At 46.1% G+C, this 24,286-nt stretch overlaps 7 protein-coding genes across 7 annotated transcripts; 3 read left to right on the top strand and 4 right to left on the bottom strand.

The window, feature by feature from the left end:
* Positions 1–120: 120 nt before the first annotated feature.
* SAMD00019534_032080 (hypothetical protein) lies at positions 121–1,212 on the bottom strand (the record flags this gene model as incomplete). Its single annotated transcript, XM_012901341.1, has 4 exons — positions 121–295; positions 367–461; positions 538–692; positions 771–1,212. Coding segments are annotated over 4 exons (867 nt in total), but the record flags the coding sequence as incomplete, so codon positions are not given.
* An 866-nt stretch (positions 1,213–2,078) lies between these two features.
* On the bottom strand, positions 2,079–3,422 carry SAMD00019534_032070 (hypothetical protein; the record flags this gene model as incomplete). Its single annotated transcript, XM_012901340.1, has 1 exon — positions 2,079–3,422. A coding segment is annotated over one exon (1,344 nt), but the record flags the coding sequence as incomplete, so codon positions are not given.
* Positions 3,423–4,780: 1,358 nt separating this feature from the next.
* SAMD00019534_032060 (hypothetical protein) lies at positions 4,781–6,186 on the bottom strand (the record flags this gene model as incomplete). The annotated part of the gene is made up of 4 exons (XM_012901339.1): positions 4,781–5,203; positions 5,301–5,720; positions 5,791–5,993; positions 6,072–6,186. 4 exons carry the CDS (start codon positions 6,184–6,186, stop codon positions 4,781–4,783), a joined length of 1,161 nt encoding a protein of 386 aa, XP_012756793.1.
* Positions 6,187–6,813: 627 nt separating this feature from the next.
* Positions 6,814–7,979, top strand: SAMD00019534_032050 (hypothetical protein; the record flags this gene model as incomplete). Its single annotated transcript, XM_012901338.1, has 2 exons — positions 6,814–7,650; positions 7,725–7,979. The coding sequence occupies 2 exons, from the start codon at positions 6,814–6,816 to the stop codon at positions 7,977–7,979; spliced, it is 1,092 nt and encodes a 363-aa protein (XP_012756792.1).
* Positions 7,980–8,026: 47 nt separating this feature from the next.
* On the bottom strand, positions 8,027–8,932 carry SAMD00019534_032040 (hypothetical protein; the record flags this gene model as incomplete). The annotated part of the gene is made up of 1 exon (XM_012901337.1): positions 8,027–8,932. A coding segment is annotated over one exon (906 nt), but the record flags the coding sequence as incomplete, so codon positions are not given.
* Positions 8,933–10,270: 1,338 nt separating this feature from the next.
* SAMD00019534_032030 (hypothetical protein) lies at positions 10,271–14,651 on the top strand (the record flags this gene model as incomplete). Its single annotated transcript, XM_012901336.1, has 4 exons — positions 10,271–10,290; positions 10,370–11,490; positions 11,560–12,609; positions 12,691–14,651. 4 exons carry the CDS (start codon positions 10,271–10,273, stop codon positions 14,649–14,651), a joined length of 4,152 nt encoding a protein of 1,383 aa, XP_012756790.1.
* A 1,553-nt stretch (positions 14,652–16,204) lies between these two features.
* On the top strand, positions 16,205–23,339 carry SAMD00019534_032020 (hypothetical protein; the record flags this gene model as incomplete). Its single annotated transcript, XM_012901335.1, has 3 exons — positions 16,205–16,286; positions 16,440–16,790; positions 16,867–23,339. The coding sequence occupies 3 exons, from the start codon at positions 16,205–16,207 to the stop codon at positions 23,337–23,339; spliced, it is 6,906 nt and encodes a 2,301-aa protein (XP_012756789.1).
* Between the last annotated feature and the right edge of the window lie 947 nt (positions 23,340–24,286).

The following is a 24,286-nucleotide window of genomic DNA, read 5'->3' as shown; positions in this document are numbered from 1 at the left end:
CCACAATCCACAATCCACATTCCTCAATCCAAATTATCCAATAAATGATTACGATGATGATGATGATTGATCGATCACATTCACATGATTTATCGTTCGTTGATTCAACAATAACAACTGTTAGAGGAACTGTCTGTTCTTTGTTGAGTTCATGTATGGTCTGTAGACCCATTCGATATCCGCCTCATCCTGATCGACTGTGCCCAACTGAATCTTGTACAGCTTTAGCTCGAATCTTGGTCCAACCTCCTTTAGCAGTATATTCTTATGTCCATCCTTCTCGTATAGATGATGTCTATATGTGTATCACGAGTTAGTTGGTCATGCATTCCTCCTCATTCATTTGCCTTGCTCATGCTTGCTTACCTGAATGATATAAAATCAGAGTTGTTTGAAAAGGTTACGATTCTCCTGCTGTCATCCTTGGGTACAGGGAACAAATGCTTTAAAATGGTCTCGGTCTAGAGGTAGTGAACAAGTTAGTTAGTGCGTCGTTCGAGGAGGAGGGAGTAGCAACACCATCCATGTATCACTTACTCTTTCACCAAGAGGTGTTGTGAAGTTGTTGAATATAAGATGTGGATAGGCTAGTGATGCTGGAGGTGAGTCTTGAATATCATGAATCATTACACAGTTCTGTATCTCAAAGTATGCTGTAGGTCCATAAGGCATATGTGATATGACCAGTCCAACTATATAAGTGATTGATTGATTGAATGAATGAGTAAGTGAGCGAGAGAGAGACACTGTCGTTCAACGAACAAACATACCTGGTTCACCTCTGTGTTCATGTGCAATGACTAGATCTGTGACGTTGTTGGCGCGACAGGCCTCGACCATCTCGCGCATGACGTGGGCACCTCTGTTCATCTTTTGTGCGTTGGGGAAGAGCATGCGAAGCTCCTTGGAGAATTGAACGAGACGAGATGATGGGTCGCGACTAGTCGTGATGAACACTTTGGGATCGTCGATGCCAGCACGTGCATACTCATCGTCGATATTGACCTTCTTGTCGTTTGAGAAGTCGCCATCGACCTCCAACTCCTGTCTCTTATTAAACTCAAAGTCGATCAACTCTGAAGGTATTGGTTTACCCTCATTCAATGCTTTCTTTATCTTTCTCTTCTTCTCATAGTTGTCCTTCTCTTTGCCCTCCAAGTTCTTTCTATAAAGATATTCTTGTCTTAATCTTGTATTTCTTCTTATCATTCTCTATATCCCTATATATATATTATATATGTTATTATCTGTTGTTGATTAAGTAAGTAATAAATTAAATAATAATAATAGATGTTTGAAAAATGGGTGATCAGCCAAAAGACGAACGAATGCCAAAATGTGGTGAAATCAGAAGTTCGTCTTTATAGATACAAGAAATCTTGGAGCATTCTATGAAGGGAAAAAATCAGGACATAAATAAATATCCTTTCTTTACATTAATATACATCCGTCTCTTCATTTATTCATCAATCAATCAATCAATCAATAACCAATCATATGATAAATAATACAATGAAGAATTTATTTATTTTACTTATAGTATTAGGTATTCTTTTTAATTCTATATATGCAAATAGGTATTCTCAAGATTCCTATGCTTTTGGGTAATTATATATTTATTATTCTTTATTTTATAATATAATTAACTGATTTATTCTTTTACTTTATTTTATAATATAGGGATGCTGATAATGATAGATATCTAGATCCTGTAGTAAATCCAGGTCCCCAATTTATGACAAATCATAAGTCCAATCTTATAAATCAATTCAACAGAGACAACAATATCAACCCAGATGGAGAAAGAACCTATTCAAATCCACCACCCAAAACTAATACCAAACATAAATCCCATCATACATATCAATTCAACAAAGACAACAACTTCAACCATGAAAGAGAATAAAGATGGATTAGTAGGTGATTCAGGGAGAGATATCCAGAATGGAGTAATGATAATTATCTCTATTCAATCATATTAAAGAATTGAGAGACAATAAAATGATTATGAAAATGTGATCACATTTAATCATTCATTCAATTGATATCAATCTACAATAACTCGAGGATGTCTACCTTGATAATTGCCTCTTGAGACTGGTAGCTCCTTCCATTAATGATGATGATGATGATAATAATGATTGTGTGGGTAGGGGCGTGGAAAGATACTCAACAATCATATCAAATCCATTGTACTTTGCAATGGAGATGGCTTGGGGGATGTGTCCCTCAGTTCTATTCTCTCTGAGGAACTTGACAACTTCTAAACGTCCTTTCTGCGCCGCATTTTCAATGGCAAGCTGGCTGCACTCCTTCCCTCTTGAATGAAGTATCTTGACAATGTCCAAATGTCCATTCTTTGCAGCCTTGTCCATGGCCTTCACAGTGCATCCCTCTGTTCGATTGTCCAACAGAAACATAACAATGTCAATCCAGCCATACCGCGCTGCATTGTTCAAGGCATACACACTGCATCCTTCAGTCCTGTTGTAATGAAGGAATCGAACAACATCCAAATGACCATACATGGCAGCATAGTCCATGGCATCATGGGTACATCCTTCAGTCCTATGTTCATGAAGGTATCGAACAATGTCCAGATGGCCATTGAGAGCAGCAAAATCCATGGCATCATCAGTGCAGCCCTCGGTCCTGTGCTCATGCAGGAAGCGAACAATCTCCAAATGTCCTTTCAGTGATGCGTTATATATCGCTTCAAATGTGCAGCCCTCTGTGCGATGATGATGAAGAAAGCGTATCACGCCCAGGTGTCCCTTTCTTGATGCAAACTCCATGGCATCTGACCCGCAACCTTCTGTGCGGTTGTTGTGGAGATAGGTTACGATGTCCAAGTGTCCATTCCTTGCCGCCAAGTCCATTGTATGCGTGTAGCAACCTTCTGTGCGGTTCTCGTGTAGGAATCGAACGATATCCAAATGGCCTTTGATGGATGCCAAGTGCATTGCATCTTGTGAGCAGCCCCCATATTCATTATCGTGGAGGTACTTGACAACTTCGAGATGGCCATTCCTTGCTGCAATATCCATGGTATCATCATTTCTGAACAGAGTCCTGAGTCCCGGCTTGGCATAGCTACCATCATGATGAATGAATCGCAACACATCAACATGTCCTTGTATAGCTGCCTGGTTCAACGCAAGTTTATAGTCCAACTCCTTGTCCGTGACCGTGTTGAGTATATGCTCAACTATTGGGAGGCGGCCATGCGACGCAGCTATGCTCAACGCATAGAGTGTATGACCCTCGGTTCGATGTTGTTGGAGAAAGATGAAGATGTCGAGTGTGGCAGCATGGTCCATCGCATTTGATGATGCCACAACATTGTTATCATGTAGATATCGAACCAAGTCCATCCTGCCTATTGAAGACATTACATCCAATGCATATAATGTCGTCTTTAATCTTTGAAGATCATGTTCGAGTAGGTACTTGATGATATAGTGATGGCCTTGATACATGTTGAAGGGGCCATGTTCAAACTTGACTGGCTCACTGATGTCACTATCACGTACGCCAAAGTATGTGTCGACACATTGAATCCAATGTTCAACAAAGTCTTTCCATTTCCTTGGTTGGTTTATATACTTCTTATTCTTATTCTTCTTCTTCTTATTACTTGATGTTGTTGATGATGTTGATTGATTGAGTGTGTGAATGATGGTCCGCTCCAACATTATCATGTGGATGTCATGGACTTGATTGAATAACAGTTTGGAGATATAACAATTCTTGATCAATCGTCTGAACAATACATCAATATCTTGTTCCATCTTTGATTGATCTAAAATGATAATGATGTTTGGGTTGATGAGAATCAATCTTGGGAGATTTAGAGCTCTCGCTCATCAGACTTTTATTTATTTTTTTCAAAGAATATTGATTAAAGAAATGATTATGGATAGGACTGAGAGGACCATGGATACTGAATGATGGCTGGAAGATCCAGTGTAGAGGAAGTTCTCGGGACATGTTGGAGTGAGGGCATTGTACATTGCACATCGTCCACACCAAACTGGATTTGGTCCGTAGGTAACCATCTTGCACTCGGCATCACTAAACAATGTGGTCATTAGGTCACCCTTCTCTCCCATTATGATATGAGTTGGTGGCCAGGAGTAGGAGACCCATGTTGGTGGTGACGAAGTTACGTTGCCAGAACAAATATTAATGTTTGGTACACAACTTCCAACCTTGAAAGTCGAACAAGACTTATTGCCACATTGATAAAAGTTCTGTACACCACCTGGTTCATTATTACAAGTGGCACAAATAGTAATATAATCATTTGGAATGGTTATACTATCAGCTGATACATTAACAATGGTTACCAATAAGCATGATAAAATTAATAATAAATATTTCATTATTTGATAGAAGATGGGGATTGATTGATTGAATGAATGGATTGAACTGATGAATGGTTGAATGAATGAAGTGTAAGACATGGATGTCAACTCGTTAAATTTGATCATGAGGGAAACATCATCACTCCATCCACAAATAAATTTATTTATAAATGTTCAATCAAAGACCACGTGACTGATCATCCTTCATGATCACCGATTGCGTTCCAGTTGGCACGTTCATTTATGAATCACACTATTGCATTAAACTAACTCTATCAATCGCTTAATATTATCACTTTGGTGATTGAATGAAMCGAATGAATGAATGAATGGATGATTGAATGATTGGTATAAGTGGATGTGATTGATTATGAAGATGGCATCGACCCCCCTCTGTGCCTGCCAAGACCTGATCAGAGGGACGACTGTTGTCTTACAGGTTTGCGGTTTTGGATTGGCTCGTATGGCCTGGTGTCTGGACCAGTGTAGATGGCAGATGGTCGGATCAGCTTGTTGTCTTGACGCTGCTCGATGATGTGCGCAGCCCAGCCTGTCGTTCTCGAGATGACAAACACTGGTGTGAAGAAGAGTGTTGGGATGCCCACCTGCTGGTAGGTCGACGCGGAGTAGAAGTCCAGGTTGGGGAACATCTTCTTCTCGCGCTGCACCACCTGCTCGACGCGCTCCGACACGGCAAACAGCTGGGGGTTGCCGTTTGGTGCCTGGCTAAGTGTCCTCGACACCTCCTTGATGATTGGATTCCTTGGATCTCCATTCCTGTACACTCTATGTCCGAATCCCATAATCAACTCCTTCTTTGACAGCATACCCATGATCTATGTTGGTTGATTGATTGAGTGAGGGATTGAATGAGTGAGTGAGTTGGCCCAAGGTAGGCCAGGCCTTATGCCCCGTCCTTGTCTTGACACTTACTCCAGCCTCCGCCTCGTCTGGCGTTGGGTACTGCTCGAGCAGCTTCATGGCAGCCTCGTTGGCTCCACCGTGTAGGGGTCCGCGTAGGGTACCGATGGCAGTGCAGATGGCAGAGTAAAAGTCGGTGAGGGTAGAGGTAGTAACACGTGCAGCAAAGGAGGATGCAGCCAAATCGTGCTCGGCATAGAGGATGAGGGAGACGTCGACGGCGCGCACATGCAGTGGCGATGGCTCCAAACCATCCTGTCTGAGCAGCTTCAAGAAGTGCTTGGCAGTTGTATCATCTGGTGATGTCACACAGTTGATTCTCTTTCCTCCACAGACCCAATGATGCCAGTACAACAACATCGATCCAAACGATGCGATCAATCTATTTGAGATCTGGTAATGATCATTCGTTGGACTCTCTGGCTCCAAAGTCTATGTTTGATTGATTGATTGATTGAGTGAGCAGATGATGTGATTATTGGGCAGATGATGATGTACATACTCCTAAGATTGAACAACCGGTACGAAGAACATCCATTGGATGTGCATTGGCTGGGATACGCTCCAAACAATCCTTGAGAGCACCTGGGATATCACGCAATGATGCCAATGTTCTGTTGTAGTTGAGCAATTGCTGGTCAGTTGGCAATGATCCATATATCAAGAGGTAGGCTACCTCCTCAAAGTTGGACTTGGCAGCAAGCTCTGTTCAGTGTCATCATCGTTGTCGTCGCAAGTTAGTAAGTAAGTATCATCTTGTCCTTGAATGAGTATGATTGGTACCTTTTATGTCATAGCCTCTGTAGTTTAGTCCAGTGCCCTTGACACCAACTGTGCACACAGCAGACTTGGCAACATAGATGCCAGCTAAACCTTTCGAAAACTCTTGTTCACTCATCTTGTTCTTATCTTATGTATCTCTAACTATACAACTAATAAGATAACACTGTGATTCCTTCCCTTCGTTCGTTTGAGTAAGCAAGTATGTTGTTTGGTGTGTGGACAAGCAATATCTTGTTCAAGTTCAGACTGACTGCTTATTGATTGAATGAATGAAATTGAATGTGTTGAGATAGATACGATAGCAATATAAATGGGATCGCGTGTCCCTAGTTTATCACTGCCACAACACAAAGGTTGGACCCTTTTATTACAAATGGATGGAACCCCACCATCACTTTCCTTTTTCAGAGTTGTGTGATTGTTTGTTTGTAAAAGCACTCACTCTTCATTCAATCAGTCATGGATGATGTTCATCTATTCATTGACTTACTTATATTACTTGTTAGTTAAGTTATATGTATATATTTGTAAACGTTGTGTTATAATCATGTCATTGGAACATTCAAAAGTTCATTCCCACTGGGATGGAACAAAGACAGAATGTGGGACCCAGGTCCCAAACTTGCAGCACATGAACAGACTCACGATCTCGAGATTGACTTGATTGTTTTAACTAATAATAAATCATTGTACATATATTTATTTATTGTTGTAATTAGTTTCATATATTATAACTACTACAATGACATCATCAATTTTCAGATCAGGATTGGTACGATTGTTCTTCTCAGAGTCATCTCGTGATGCTATTCATACACTCAATCTAGCCAAACTCACTGCTGCTCAGAGTAAAGTCAAGGAGAGACTGTACATTCAATTCGTACAACAACAAAATCAGCAACAACATAATCAGTCACAACCAATAACAAATGTATTGGATAACAATAACCCATTCACAAAGCTTCCCAACATTATCAATGTTCAAAGTAACAATGGAGACTGCTCGCCACTGGTCAACCAACATCTACCACGTCTGAAGCAATTGGAGTCACTCATCGACACATATTACAAGATAATGTATAGACTGAACAGTGAATTGGATGTTACAATCGTTCCCCACATGGCCACTCCATCATCTCAACACATTGCTCACATTCACGCCACTCAACCAGTGCTGCCGCCACTGGAGCATCAAGTGGACGCACTGTTTGTCGACGAAGCCGACCGTGCACACCTGTCTGGCCACACCAACCTCGTGGTCTTTGATGACAATGTAGCATACCCTACTGATCAGTATAAGCAATCAGTCTTTGACAAGCATGACGGCAGCAATACCCATGCCTTTGCGCCATTGTTCAAGGGTGTCGTGTTGGGTGGCACGTTCGATCACATGCATCCAGGTCACAAGATACTGTTGACCATGTCTGCACTGCTGTGCAGTGAGTACATGGAGATTGGAGTGACAGACAACAGTATACTCAAGTCCAAGAAGTACTCTGAGCTGATTGCTCCCTTTGACCAACGTACCAACAAGACTTATGAGTTCATCAAACATGTCAATCCTTATGTTGAGTACAATGTATGTTCGATTGACGCTTGCACATGTACATAATTGGCTCATAATACTAATGCTATCGTCATCACTTCACAAAGATGTTGAGACTGTTGGAACCTTATGCCAACACTATGACTAGTTCAAGATTGGAGGTGATTGTTATCTCGCCAGAGACACTCAAGACAGCATTGTTCATCAATGAGAAGAGGAAAGAGAGCAATCTGAAGCCTTTGGAGATATATGCCATCACTTACTTTGATGGAGTGGAGCAGGGTGGCGACTTCAAGCTCAGCTCCACCTACTTGCGAGAGTTGGAATTCAAGAAACTACAAGCCCAAGGCCAGGCCCAGTAATGAACATCATTGCACTTGTGTTTAATCAATCAATCAATCAATCATCCAATCACTTTGATATCACTCCAGTCTTGATCCTTGGGCAATAAGTATACTTTGTTGGAATCGACAAAGATGGTGACTATCTTTCTGAATGATGTCCTGGACATGCCCTCTCTGAGGTCGTCCATCAGTCCATGTACATGATTGAACATCCTAAAGTCTGCATCACTCTTGAATGTGGCCTTCAAAGTAAGGTTGCGATACTGGAATGAATCGATCTCATACAAGTCAATCGACTTGGCCGCGTCAACCTGTTTCTTCAAGTACGCCACATACTTGTCCTTTTGTCGTTGATGGTTTGGTGTCAGTCGTTCAATCAATCGATGATCATTCAAACATACTCTTTCAAGATAGGTAAAGTCGACTTGAGTGTAGTCCATGGTGACATTGTTGTAGTCCATCTTCTTGAGGAATCGTTCATAGATGTCGGTGGCACTGGTGCCATTCATTCCAATGTTTCTGACTCTTGGTAGCTCGGGCTGTATGCAATGGCGTCCCTTTACAACACTCTGCTGTCGAAGGAAGTCATCCCAATTGTTGGCTGGCCACACTGGCTCCAACTCATTCCAGAAGTTCCTTGTGAGCATCCAGCCAAGACCCGGGAAGAAGTCTGTTCGCTGGAAAGTGCGTCGCGATGCCTCTTGATCAGGGTTCATGTACTCCGGCACACCATTATCATTCCATGCACTTATACAATATAATGAAGGATCGTTCCGCAGCAATGGATACATTGCATCAAAGTATTGAAAGAAGTCAGGTGACACATCCAAGTCATCCTCCAGCACAATCGCCGCCTGGAATGACATCCTAAACACCTGTGACAATGCCCAATGATAATGAGTAGCAATGGCCTCATATGAAGGCATGGATGTTCTGTTCTGATGCTGTTGATTGGTCAATAATTGAATGAATGAGCTATGATATCTTGGTCTCTCTGGACATACCCTTAGCAAGATGATATCATCCTTGTATACTGTGTTGAGTAAGTTGGTTGTTGGTTCATCATCACAATCTTGTGATACTATTATTGGATGTCTATCCTTATCCCTTGGAATACTTCATTGGCAACATGGATGTTAGTTATGATTATGTTTGATCGCGACACTCAATGGATGGATACTCACGACAATATAGTACGCAAACATTGGTCCAAGTAGAAGGCCCTATTGCATGTGAATATGAGTAATGGTACAACATCTTGTTGTTGTAAAGGCTGTTGAAGTTGATGTTTATATTGATCATTCTGTTGTAGAAGTTGTTGAAGTTGTAGTTGTAGTTGTTGAGCTTCATTTTGAAGTTGTTTGTACTCTTTGACGTGAAGTGTTAGGTCTTGTTCAGACTTGTGTAACTTTAGTTGTAGTTGTAAGTTATGTTTAACATGTTGTTGATATGATTCGTTCAATATATTGACAGCATCCTCCAATACTCTAAGTTTATCCTTTGAATCTGATTGTAATTCAACTACATGTTTGTTGATTGTATGAAGATCGTTCTTCATTGAGTTTCCAACCAATCCAGTCTTTAACAATTCATCATGTAATGCTTTGTTCTCCTTTAGCATACTATCATATATATTGGCAACGAATGATACTGCCACGAATACTACTATTAACAATGATACACATAGTAATAGCCACCATGGTCTAGGATTATTCATACTATTATTTCCAAGTCTTAGATTATTAATTACCATGGTAATTTGTTATTATTATATATTACAAGATAAGTTGATGGAATGAGAGTGGACCTCATCATACCTCTGTTAAACATGTTATAACATGTTGATTGATTGATTGATTGTCAGTCAGATTGGATCGGTTTAACTCCTTTGTGTGTGTGTGTGTGTGTTTGTTCATGAAGCGACACGACATCTAAACCTGAAGTCCAAAGAAGTTAGCTAATTAGGTCAATCAAAGTCTTGATAGATAGTGAAGACAAAAGGCTCAATCATTTGTTAAGTTGACTTGTTCATATATATATACACACACAATGTATACTTAGTTGTTGTATCTACATCTTTACACAATATCAAAATGTCGAAGCAACTGGAGTCAAAGGGGCGACCCCTTTCTTTCAAGATGACCCCACGAACCAGGGACCAACTCCACACACACGAGTCCAAACACCGAAGTGTAATAAACACAAGGAAGTGGTTTGTTGAACATCATTATCATCCAAAACATAACAAGTAATAATGAATGTAAATAGTAATAATAATAGTAATAACAACAATGTTATACCTATCGTTGATGGTAAACTATGGAGACAGGTAAGTAATTATTAATCAATTGATTGAAACGCAATGAATTGGTTTATTAACAAGTCCATATATAGATATCAATCGATAGTTTGACATCGTCACTAAGTAGATTGAATACAAGTCGTATTAGTTTACCGAATGAGGATGATGATGAAGTGGATGCTCTTGAGGATCATGAGAGTTTCGATGACACTTATAGCGAGTACTATGATGAGATCGAAGGCGCAAGGCCAATCGATTCAACTGGTCAACAACAACAACAACAAACATCATCATTCCCAAAGTTCATTATATTTGAACCTTATGATGATGTATCATCAACATCAACATCATCCGAACAGCAACAACAACAACAACAACAACAACATCAGGACTTCACATCACCTTCACACAAAAGAGTTATAACTAGACCAATACCAACTGGATTCCAATCGAATGAAGAAAGACTGCGATTCAAGTCAATGGTTAGGGAGGAGTTGACATGTCTGGAACAAAAGGCAACGGCAATCTCTGGCGATCAGGAGATTTATGGCTTTTGCGAGTGCTCGTTGCTGTCTAATCACATGACCACTGGCAACATGATAATCACCTCGCAGGAGCTGTGCTTCATGCCCAAGGAACAATCACACACTGGCTACGCGATGGAGAACTATCTTAATATGAAGGGCGACTTCTTTTGGCGCAAGCACTGGTTCGTGCTCAATCACGACTCGCTGTCATGGTACCGCACGTCCGACGCGAAGGAGACCTACTATCCCAACGGCGTCATACCTTTGCGCAACATCACCTCTATTCATAAGCTGCCACAAACTGCCTCGCGCCCCTTCTGTCTGGAGATTGGCACTGACTCGCAGATCTACGTTCTCGAAGCCGACTCGGAGGTCCAGGTCGACCTGTGGTTCAACGAGATTGGACGCATGCAAAAGAACCTCACACTAATCATCTCCATGGCGGACATTGTCAATATTGAGATGGATGTCGAGGCCGCCATGTTCTATGACTCGATCTACATCACAACCAAGCGTGGCGAGAACTTCATCATCACGCCCGTCTCCAACCCAGAAGAGGTCTTCAACCTGTTGCAATACATCTGGAGTCCAACCTTGACCTCACATCACAGCGACAGTCTATCCTCATCCTTCAAGCTACAGACAATCGAGTTCCAAAAGATATTCAGATTGAACAATCAACGTGTTCACATCATTGCACGTATGTTTGATTGATTGATTGAATGAGCGGATGAATGAGCCACTAACACTTCCCCATCCAATCCATCAGACAAGACATGCCTGTTGTTCAATGATGACCTGTCCTATGAGGGCAATATATATCTTACGGATGATGGACTTTACTTTAGCTCACAGGGTGGCGAGGATTCGGTTGTGTTGATCATCCCTGCGACGGATATCACCTCGATATCAATTGATCCACGCGAGGCTGACTCACCAGAAGCCATCAAGGTGATCACAAAGGACTACGAGGTGTTCAACTTTGACCTGATCGAGGACCACGAACGATTCTACGACAACACCATCGAAGCATTCACCAAGATCAATCAATCAATCGCACACAGCAAGCATGGACTGGCTTCACCAACAGAGTCCGCGCCAGTTGAGTCCGCGAAGAAGGTTGGACGTTGGCGTACATTGACCAGTTTCATCCCCGTCATCCCCAAGTCATTGCCACTTCCAATCTTTAGATCAAGGTCCAACAGCAACTTGCTTTCGCCACACACTACTACGCCTCAGAGTGGCAGCACGAGCACATCGCCATTGATGGCAAGTGCGCCATCTCCATCGCTGTCATCCTCCGAGGCCGACAAGACAATACTAATTCAAAAGCAGTTGCAACCCAACCTCATCTCCAAGCTTCACAACGACTTCCCCTCGCTGCCACTCAACGAGAAGATAGTCAGTCATCAATCCTGCACATTATACTACTCCTCCACCAACACCTTTGTCGAAGGTCACATCTTTGTCACCAAGTCCTACATTGCATTCTCACCAAACAACAACTACAATCAAGACACAACTAGTGGAGATAAGGATGGATCCAAATCCAAGCATATGAAGGCTTTGATACCATTTGAAGATGTGGTCAGCGTGAAGAAGGAGCGATCAGTGGTCTTCTATCATTGTATCAAGGTGATCACCAGCGATCACAAGTGGATCTTTGGTTCCATCCAGAACTTCTATGGCCTCTACCAACTGTTGGTGGACACTCACAACAATGTCAGTGCCAACAAAGAGGAAGGTATATTCACGCCATCCGAGGCAGTCAAGATCAAGCATCAACTAGGCCTACCAACTGATGAACCACTGATCACATGTATGTACACTCGCTCGTCTCTCACATCATGTGTGATCACAATCACTCACTCATTCAATCCAATCACTTGATCAATCATAGGGTACAACTGTACAAACTTTAGAGGAGCACAACTCAAATATGGAGTGTTGTACATTACAAAGCACTTTGTATGCTTTAGATCAAAGTTTGGTATTCAACGCAGGACTATTGTTATTCCGTTTAACAGTGTCACTCAGATACAGAGACACTCGACATTGATCCCCAATGCACTCAAGATCACTACACATGAGCAAGACATTGTCTTCTCGTCATTCTTGCATCGTGGACAGGTCTACAATCTGTTACTTGATCAATGGAAGAAGAATAAGGCGGTGCATGCGACAGCCCCCGCCACCTCACAATTGCGCACAGCCGTGTCTGGAAGCAATGAGTTGCCAATGGCGGCTCCACTGACCCCGCAGATACCCTCACCCGAGACCATCACTCCAATACCGACAAGGTTCATGAGGATCACCATCTTGACGATTGGATCGCGTGGAGACATCCAACCATATCTTGCATTGGCCAAGGCGATGAAGACGTTTGGACATCAAGTGACACTGGCCTCACACGAGCTATATCGCGACCTCGTAACAAAAGACTTTGGCCTCAACTTCCGTCCATTGAGTGGCGATCCCAAGGAGTTGATGGACCTGTGCGTGCGCAACGGTATCTTCACTCCCAAGTTCATCAAGGAGGCGCTGTCGAGGTTCAGACAATTCATTGACGACCTGCTCAGGAGCTGCACAGAGGCTAGTCATGACGCAGAGGCACTGATCGCCACGCCAGGATGCTTTGCTGGTCCACACATTGCCCAGGCGCTGCAAATACCCTTCTTCCACTCATTCACGATGCCATTCCACAGGACCAGGATGTACCCTAATCCTTTCGCTCCATTTGCCTCTTCACAACTTGGTGGGGTGTTCAACCTTGCCACGCACATAATGATGGAGAAGATTCTCTGGCAGCCAGTGAGTGGACAGATCAACCAGTGGCGTACAGAGGTTCTCAAGCTACCTGCATGGAACTCCTCGGTGGCCATCACCGAGACCTACAGGATACCCTACCTCTATTGCTACAGCAAGCATCTGGTGCCCAAGCCAATTGATTGGGGCGGAGAGGTCTCTTTGACAGGCTACTGGTTCCTGCCAGAGACCAACGACAAGGCCCCACCCGAGACACTGGTCACATTCCTGGACCAAGGCTCACCACCAATCTACATTGGATTCGGTAGTATCGTCATTGAGGACCCTGATGCCATGTCATTGATCATCGCAGAGGCAGTCAAATTGGTTGGACGCCGAGCAATCATCTCACAGGGCTGGGGTGGTCTCAAGCTATCTGGTGACAAGTACCAAGACATCTACCTGCTCGACCAGCCAGTGTCCCACTCATGGCTATTTGAAAAGGTGTCGATGGTGGTCCACCATGGTGGCGCAGGTACCACCGCCCAAGGCATACTCAGTGGCAAGCCAACACTGATCGTTCCATTCTTTGGCGACCAGTTCTTCTGGGGCGAGCGCATTCAAGAGGTTGGCATTGGCAAGGCGCTGTCGAGCAAGGAGCTCTCTGCCAAGTCGATGTCTAACGCCATCCTATCAGTGATCGACGATACAGACGTGGTATCACGCGTCAAACTACTATCAACCAAACTGCGCGATGAGAATGGACTGAAGAATGCACTGGACTCATTCCATCGATATGTCGGAGCGTCCTACATCCCTCCCACCAAGATCCCGATTGGATCGGTGTCCAACTGCGCCAACTGCAAGCAGACGTTTGGTCTGCTCAACCAGATGGTGTCACCTCTTCTCCAGACCAGGTTCAACTGCTCCAACTGCGGCAAGGTGTTCTGTGAGAAGTGTGCCAGCAACAAAGTGCCCCTTCCCAAATTCAGAATGAACAGTCCGACCAGAGTGTGTGATCCATGTCTCCAGTCCTTGAACGTCGCGCAAGGCATCAGTCCACATCGCCAAAGCATCGATCACAGTCTGCCTGTGATTGTTGGACAACACCAATGAATAACTACACAATGTAACTAATTATCCAACCCCCTATAACTTCACTTCTATTCACCAAACCTCGTGAGGCCTCACAATTATAAATCCAATCGTCATTATGATGATGATGTCACACAAACTGACACACAAGTAACCTTCCGATTCAATTTGGATTGACACCCTTTACAAGTTTGGAAAGTTCCAATTGTGTTGTTGGAGGAGGCACAGTTGGAACCAGGGATCACTGGAATTTGAACCGGAAGTGTGTGTACGTGGCTACTAAATCACGGAAGAGTAGATTGAATTTTCGATCCAGCCGGCAACAAATAGCGTGGGCAAGTGGGGGTTGGATGGACGAATTATGTACATATCATGGATGTCCTACTTCTGGATCTTATTGATCAAACCCCGTCAATAATATTTTAGTTGATCGTTGCATTGGTGCATGCCATGACCATTCGATCATCTCTGATAACTTGATAAGTTCCGTTCTATCTATCTCTCACTTCACCAACTAAGCTCTTCGGTTATTTAGATGATAAGTGAGGACTCTCCATCCATCGGCATTCCATTTGACGTGTCACCAAATGCCGTCTTCGGGGGCCACTGGCCCAGATATTTTCATCCATCCCCCACCTAACACACATCTTCTTTGCAAGTTGTCTAGAAATGATGACATGTGCACTCTTCATGGGGCTTCTCCGTGATCACCTTCACCGTTTTTTGATAAATCGAACTTTTTTGTTTGTTTTTTCAACTATTTTGTTTTCATTGACCTCCCCACTTCATGATTTAATCTGAGATTCGCATGTAGATAGACACGGAACGAAAGGCAGGTAGTTTGATTTTGATTGCAATTGCAGTCTCTAGGACTACACCCTGTTGTATCCACGAGCCCCACCCTTACAGCGAAGCACATGAATTTACCACCAACCGTCGACTAACTAAAAATACTGTATGGATGTTAGCCCAAGGATAGTGAGCATGGAGGGTAGAACAAGGCCCATTGATATTTAATTATTTATTTATTATTTAGTTATGGTGAATGTGTGTGCATATAATTTAGAAGGGAATAATGTCAGTGGATCATAATTTGGATTTGGATTTGAAAGGCCACGCATTCTTAAATGAGGCTGATGTTGACATCAATTGATCAATAGAGCGGTGATCGATTTGATTGAGTGTGTATGGTGGTGGTGCACCAAGATAGAGAGTGATTATGATCCGTTGCTTTGGTAGACTCCTGTCATCAAACTTATCTTGTCAACTTCCTCCCCTCCCCTTAGTTACATTTCGTACTGTCCTCCATCTGAATGACCGCCTGTCTACCTTGCGCAACACCTAGTCCGAGAATTCATTATTCTTCTTGACGCCTCCTACCTCTGAAGATATTATTATTATTATTACTAATTATTATTTGTTTATTAGTTGTATGTGTATTTGTGTATAACAATCATTATTATTATTTGTATCATATATATTATAACATTAATTAATTAATTAAATTAATTAATTACTTATATTATTCACATTTATACACAACAAACAAACAAACAAACAAACAATTTAAAACAATGGCGATCCATAGGACAATCCTATGGCTCAGTTGTATTACTATTTTATTAGCCCTTGTTACAATTCCAGATGTGGCCGACGGTATGTATATTACATGTTAATGATCATTCATTCATTGATTTGTGATGATCACAATCAGGACCACACACACTAACACACACACTCAATCAATCAATCAATCAATCAAATAATCAATCAAACACACACACACAATATTATTTAAATGATAATTAGCTACACATTTTAGATATGGACAACTCACTTGGAAGCGTACTCCAAATTGGAAGTATATCCAGTTCTCTCTGAAGGCTGCCTTCAGAAACAGTTACTTCACTCAGGTTGAGGGTCTCAACTTGCAGGTCGGAAGCACATTCAACTATGGTGATGTCACCGTCGAATGGTTCCCATACTGGTTCGACGACACCTTCTCCACCAAGTTCTTGGTGAACCATGTTGACCCAATTGCCGACATTGTCACCGCCGAGTTCACCTTCACCGCCTACTCTGGTTCATATGGCCACGAGAACTTCTACGCCTACTATGAGAACGGAAACAGACTTACCGAGCTCAACAACAATGCCAACCGTATGTATTATATATTATTATTTGCCATTAATACTCTTATTAATTAATTAATCAATCAATCAAACTAACAATATAGAACCATTCTACATTGAGGCTTGGTGTGAGATGGAGAACGGACATTGGGATGATAGTGTCTTAAACTCATCGCCAGTCTCCAGTATGATGGCCGTTATCGATGCCTACATCGGCCAGACCAACACCTGGACCATCCCAGTCATTGATGTTCAGACCACCTCTTTCACCTTCTCCCTGTCCTCTGGATTGCCCCAGCAACCCCCAGGACTGTCCGTCAACGCCAACACTGGTGTCTGCTCGTACACCCCAACTCAGCTTGGTCTCTGGTCCGCCCAGATCAAGATTTCCAAGAGCAGCCCTACCGGCTCGACCATTGTCGTAGACTTCCTTATTAGAGTGTCCAACAAGCCACCCCCCACATCCACTCCACCAATCCTGATTGAGCCAACGCCCGACGCAGGCACTACCCTCACGCTCCCAGCCAACAGTCCAATCCCAGCCGGCTGGAACATTATCAGAGGAACCACCCCCCGTGCGTCCACCACCGTTACCATCGCCATCGGTGAGGTGCCCTACGGAATGAAGGTTCTGCCACAGACCAACAATGGAGGCACTGGAGATGTCGTCCTCCAATGGACTCCCACCACTGCCGACATTGGTGTCTACATCATCAACATTGGTCTGTCCGACTCGAACGGCGTCAAGATGACTGAGGGTGGCGGTGTCCGCTACTTCTACATCAAGGTCATCATGCCAACCTGTACCCCAGGCCCATGCCCATGCAAGGTCGGCTGGAACGGTACCAACTGTCAGGAGTGCGCCAAGGGTTACTACGGTCCAAACTGTATCAAGGACCCACCCTGTGACCATGGCACCATCAACAGCGGTCTCAACGGAGACGGCACTTGCATTTGTGACCCAGGCTGGTACGGACAGTTCTGTAACAGCAGCTATGTCCAGCGTTGTGATCCAAACAAGGCCAGTTTCACCATCACTGAGAGCCGCGGCACCTCCAACGTGCAGCCAAGCGCAGTCCAGATCTACCTGTCTCAGAACTCTGTCACCCCATACGCCCTTACCTCCACCATCGCCTACCCACAAACTCTCGGTCTCGACGCCTTCATTGTGCTCGATCTGTCTGCCCCCGCCAATCTTACCCAGTACCCCCAGTTCAAGGCCACTTACACCTCGTTCCCATCTGTCTTAGTACCAACCTACCGCTCCAAGGTCAACTACGGATTTGGTTACTTCTCCGACTCTGCCAGCCAGGCCAACACCTTCCAGCTGATGTCCACCATCAAGGCTTCCATCGCCACCGAGGTCGCCACTATCCCATTGACAACCGGCACACCACAGGTCAACATCCAGTACCAAGCCCTCATCAGTGCAATCCCAACCATCACCTGGACTCCAGGCTCAATCCGTTCAATCATCCTTGTTACTGACAATGATCTCGTTCCAGACCCCACCATCCGTGACAACCTCATCAAGTTGCTCGCTCAGTACAACGTCCTGCTCGGTGTCTTCTGTGCCAACGATTATAAATCAGTCGCATCCTACTCGTGGATCACACCATCCATCGGAACCAAGTGGGCTTGGACCCCAACCGGTGATCCATGGTACACCCAGCTTGCCAAGAATGTCGTCGGACCATTGGCCAACAACATGCAGTTCGTCGTCCAGGACCCTGGTTTTGTCTCTGGATACACCAACCCATCAACCGGAGTCTACGTCACCTCTTTCATCTACAACAGCTCTGTCACCGCCATCAACCCAGTTGTTACCCTCCGTGTCCCAGGTTACGGCAAGGAGACTGTCCAGGTTCAGACCAACCACGCCCCAGCCACCTTCAACACTGCCTTCACCATGGCCGAGGTTGCCACCGCCGCCGTCACCACCAGCTTCCCAGTTCCAGGCAGCGACATTGACAACAACGTGCTCACTGTGACCTTCTCCCACTTGCCCGCCACCGGCACCGTCAAGCTCAACGGCACCAACGTCGCCACTGGCACCGTCTACAACCTCGCCGGCAGCCAGTTCACTTTCGTCCAGCTGCCATACAAGTTTGGTGTTGACTTCCTCAACTACACTGTCAACGACGGTTGTCTCCCAGCCAACGGCGCAGTCACCTTCACCGTGACCAAGGTCAGCTTCCCACCAACCTGCAACAACGACGCTCTCACCACCGATCAGTTCACCAACAAGGCATTCGTACCCAAGGGTTCCGACCCCAACGGAGATGCCCTCGTTGTCTCGTTCAGCTCGCTTGCCACCCTCGGTGGATTCGGCCAAATCCTGTACAACGGTGCTCCAGTCTCTGCCAACACCCAGTACAGCCAGTCCGGTTCGTTCGAGTTTGACCCATCAGCCTCTGCTGCCTCTGGTACAGTGTCGATCCCCGTGATCTTCATCACTGGCGGCGGTCTCACCACTCAATGCCCAATCGCCTTCACCATTGCCAGAGTCAACGTTGCTCCAACTATCTCGATCAACACCAACCAGACAATGACCCCCAACACCACCCTCACCATCCCATTCTCGGTCAACGACGATGACTTTGGTGATAACTTGGTTGTCTCGGTCACTACCACCCCAATGAGCGGCAAGTTCCTGGACACTGCCAGCAACCCCATCACCGTGTCGCCATTCACCCTGTCCACCTTTGCTCTGGGTAGCAGTCACTCTGCCTCGGCCTCTTTCTTCTACACTGCCATCAATGCCAACGAGCAGGGTATCAAGTTCACCATCAAGGTCACTGATACCGCCGGTCTCTCAAGCACCGCCAACGTCATCATCAACGTCGTCGGCCCAAGAATGAACACTGCCCCAGTCGCCATGCCAGTGGCCCTCGTCTCCACCAACATGAATGTCGACTCTGCCGTCATCAGCCTCGTCGGAAACGATGCCGATCGTCCAACCTACGACCAGAACCTCATTGTTGTCATCAACGAGGCCCCAGGTCATGGCCAGCTCCTCAGCAGCACCAGTGGCCCACTCGCCGCCGGTCAACTGTCCCCACTGGGAGTGATTTACTCGCCAGTCCAAGGTTACTTTGGCGTTGACAGCTTCTCGTACTACGTCGTCGACACCATGAACGCCCAGTCCAACATCATTACTGTCAACATCAACGTCGTGTTCGTCAACACTCTTCCATCCGTCAACGCACCAGACATCACCTTGTACGGCATCACCGGAGGTGGCTCACCCTCAAAGGTTGTCACCCTCATCGCCACCGATGTGGACGTCAACGATGATGTGACCGTCTCGTTCACCGCCCTCCCAACTCAGGGTGTCTTCAAGAACCAGGACGGTAGCCCAGTCACCATCAACACTGCACTCACCTCCCTTGCCATCACCTACCAGGTTGATGAGTCGGTCGTAGTCAACTTCAACGACGCCTACTCGATCCGTGGTTGCGACAAGAACGGAGGCTGTGTCTCAGCCACAGGCAACATAGTCTTCTTGTACACTACTGTCTACCCACCACCCAACTGCACCATTGGCACCAAGATCGAGTCGGACCAGCTCAACGCCAAGACCTTCAACGTTCAGTACATGGATCCTAACCTCAACACCGCCAAGATCTCCTTCCCATACCTGGCCTCGCTCACCAGCTTTGGTTCCATCTCTGCCGCCGGTGTCGATGTTGTAGAGGGCCAGCAGTACCTTGCCTCCACCCTGTTCACCTTCACTCCACTGTCCACCGCCCCAACCGACTCTGTGCCAATCTCTTACACCATCGTCAACCAGCACGACCTTGAGGCATCCTGCTCTCTCTTGATCAATGTGACCCGTGTTTACGTGGCACCCGTTCTGATGATCAACTCACCAATCAACGTCGCACCAAACACCACCCAGGTCATCCCCTTCAAGATCATCGACTATGGCTTCAACCCAGCCGGTATCCAGGCCACCATCAAGTCGGTCACCCCAGTGATTGGTCAGTTCGCCGATGCCAACAACATTGCCATCAACGCCGGTCCATACTCCCTCGGAAACTTTGACGTCTCATCCGGCTCTGCATCTGGCTCGATCTCCTACACCTCTGCCAACGCCATCTACCCTGGTGTCTCGTTCGACATTGAGATCACTGACATCCAGGGCTCCTACTTGACCACCGTCTTGATCAACGTCAATGGTTCTCTCGTCGACTACGCACCAGTCGCCACCCCAGCTGGCCCAATCACCACCAAGCAGGGCATCACCTCTGACCCAATCACCTTGGCCGGTACCCACCCATTGAAGCCAAGATACAGCGGTGACCTCCAGGTGTTCATCTCCACCCAGCCAATGAATGGTTCCATCGTCAACGGTGACGGCACCACACTCTCCACCAACATGTTGTCGCCACACTCTGTCGCCTACAAGCCAGCCTACGGTTTCTTCGGCCAGGACTCATTCGAGTTCTACGTCCAAGACAACGTTGGCAAGCAGTCCGAGTACCTCACTGTCCAGGTCATTGTCACCAAGGTCGATTACCCACCCACCATCGAGCTAAGCCCACTCACCATCGTGTCTGAGTTGACTTGCGCTGTCGTCCCCGCCGTCAAGGTCGCCTTCTCCATCGATGTTTCAAACATCAACAACATGGACAACCTGGTCGTCTCGATCACCTCTCTGCCAACTGACGGCACCATCTTCCAGGATGGCGTCGCCGTTGCAGCCGTCCCAGCAGTCGTCACTGACGGCTCCTCGCTCACCTTCCAGCCAACCTCCACCGGATTCGTCAGCTACAACACCTCCTTCGGAGTGTCTGCCTGCTACGGTGCCAACATCTGCAACACCGCCACTGGCCTGATCAACGTGTTGTACATCGCTGCAGCCCCAACTGGTTCCGCCAATACCTTCGAGACTGTCACCAATGTGCCAGTCGCAGTCAAGCTCACCGGTAACGACTGTGAGGATGTCGCTTCGCTCACCTACCAAATCTCCTCCCTCCCATTGTTCGGTACCTTGTCCGTCAACGGCGTGCCAATCACCTCGACCACCCAGGTACTCACCACCACCACCCTCTCCTACCAGCCCAATGCCGGTCTGTCCGACCTCGACACCGCCGACCACAATGGCCCATTGGAGACCCTGAACTATGTCGTCACAAACCGTCATAACTTGGCCTCGAGATCCTACCCACTAACCATCTTTGTACGCCCAGTGCCATTGTACAGTGGCTCGCGCAACCTCACCACCCAGGAGAACACTGGTCTGCCCATCGGCATTGACGCCCACGCTCCCAACGAATCCCCATTCACCATGACCATCACCCACTTCACTGGCCACGGCAAGCTGTACCAGGCCCTCAACTCGACCTACCATGTGGAGATTCCAACCACTGGTGTGTCCATGTTCATGAACGTCTACAACCTGTACTACATGCCACCAGTCGACGTCTCTGGCATCAACATTGACAGCTTCACCTTCACCCTCAACCAGACCTACACCTCTGAGGCCTACACCGTCTACATTGACGTGACCCACGTGCCCAGAGCTCCAGTGTTCATCCCAATCTCATACACTAGCAAGGGTGCCGTGTTGCCAATCGTGCAGGACAACATCAACATCTACATCAACTCATCAACTGTCATCACCTTCAACGCCACCTCTCGCGAGATTGATTCAAGAGAGCTCGTCTCGAGCATCGCCTCACCATTCTCTGGCGGTCTCCTGCATCAGTTCAACGAGACACTCGAAGACAATAAGGGCGAGCCAATCACATTCAGATCAGTGGTCAACCAGTCCGCCGACGGATTGTGGCGCATGGTCTACACCCCCGCCCCAGGCAGATCAGGCCAGGGTTACTCTTCATTCACCATCAAGGTCGCTGACCCAGTCAACTCCTTGGCTGGCACTGGCAACCTCAAGGTCAATGTACTGCGTGTCAATGAGCCCCCTGTCGTCTACCTCAACCAGACGCAGCAGAACACCACCGTCAGCTCACCAGTTAACTTCAACAGCGTCATGGTGATCGACCCCGATTCAACTTCAAACAACAACATCACATTCACTGTCAACATCACCATGGGCGACGACACCAATGTCCTCGTCGATGAGAACATCGTCTCACTCTCGATGCCATTCGCCAACAGAGGCTCAGACTGCATTGTTGCCAACAACTCGATGACATGTGTCAACAGAAACAGCGTGCTCAACACCTACCTGTCTTTGCTCTCTGTCACCATCCAAAAGGAGGGCAACTATCAGATGGTCGTCTATGTCAACGATCTCGGTTACAACGCCGATCCAATGTTTAGAAACGTGTCACGTCTCTCTGACACCAAGGCCGTCGTGATCGCCGTCGGCGCATCGACCACTCGCAAGACAAACAACACAACGATCCTATCGGTTGCCATTGCCGTGGCTGCCGTCGTCGCCGCCGCCATCGCCCTGGCGGTGTGGAGAATTGTCAAGGCCCGTGCTCCACCTACCGATGCCTTCTTTGGCGACAGCCCATTCTCTGACGGATCAGTCTCCTCCAACCCACTGTACACCGAGTCTCCCAACAGTGCTGCCAACCCACTCTATGAGGGTGCCAACTAAACGAATTCATTCTCGTTCCACAGCACTGGCCCGAAACCAAGCCCGTGGTGTTGTGGTTGCATGTGCCCCGAGGCCCAGCCCCAACACCTTCACAATCATTAAAACTACCCCATTCACGAATAATAATTAATATCTGTCACATTGATTTGATTCGAATCTTTTTGATTGGGTGGTGTTGCGTATGTTGATGGTACTTGAGAGATCCATGTCGGGGGTTGATTGGCGATAGGGGCGCGCGATGTACATGGTCCAGGGTGAGCAGTGTGCCATATGCTTATCTCTACTCGCAGGGCACATCTGTGATACCATGGTTTGTTTATTATAAAAGCCTCGATGTAGCGACGATCATCACCTAAACATGCACCCGCCAACATTCACACAGGTACCCTACATCCATCAAACACTGGGCCAACAATGAGTGATCCATCCGATCACTCGAACCAACCTACATCACATGGGATCACTCAGCTTCAGAAAAGGAGTTATACACATACCTCTCTCCCTCGACCATGACTTATGTGTACATGTTCGATCCCGGATAATATCTTTGACCATGCAGCCAATGGCTCGGCCCCTCTACGATTCGGGGGTGCCCTTTGGAGGACCGCCAGTCAACCCTTCGCAAACAAACGTATCTAAACATGTTGAATATCTGTCTGTTGAGTGTGTACACTGTCTCTAACTTCTCTCGCATTCTCTGTCAGAGATGACACTTTTTGGAACCAAGGCTGTCCCTGTCGCTGACACATTCCGCATCTTTGATACGGGAGGTTGATCAATCCTGGCCCCCATAACATTCAAGAATTAAGGGCATAAGTGCCATGCATTGGAAGGGGATCAACTAACTCGTGGTGCCGTGGTTGTATATATATATGAGTGTGTGTGTGAGTGAGTGAAGTGGTACTGGTGGTGGCACCGGCATCAGTCCATGATAATACATGTCGACT

The sequence above is a fragment of the Acytostelium subglobosum genome (assembly GCF_000787575.1).
Source record: "Acytostelium subglobosum LB1 DNA, scaffold: scaffold5, whole genome shotgun sequence".
Lineage (NCBI taxonomy): Eukaryota > Evosea > Eumycetozoa > Acytosteliales > Acytosteliaceae > Acytostelium > Acytostelium subglobosum.
Note: the sequence above shows the minus strand (reverse complement) of the source record. Positions and strands in the feature narration are given on the sequence as shown.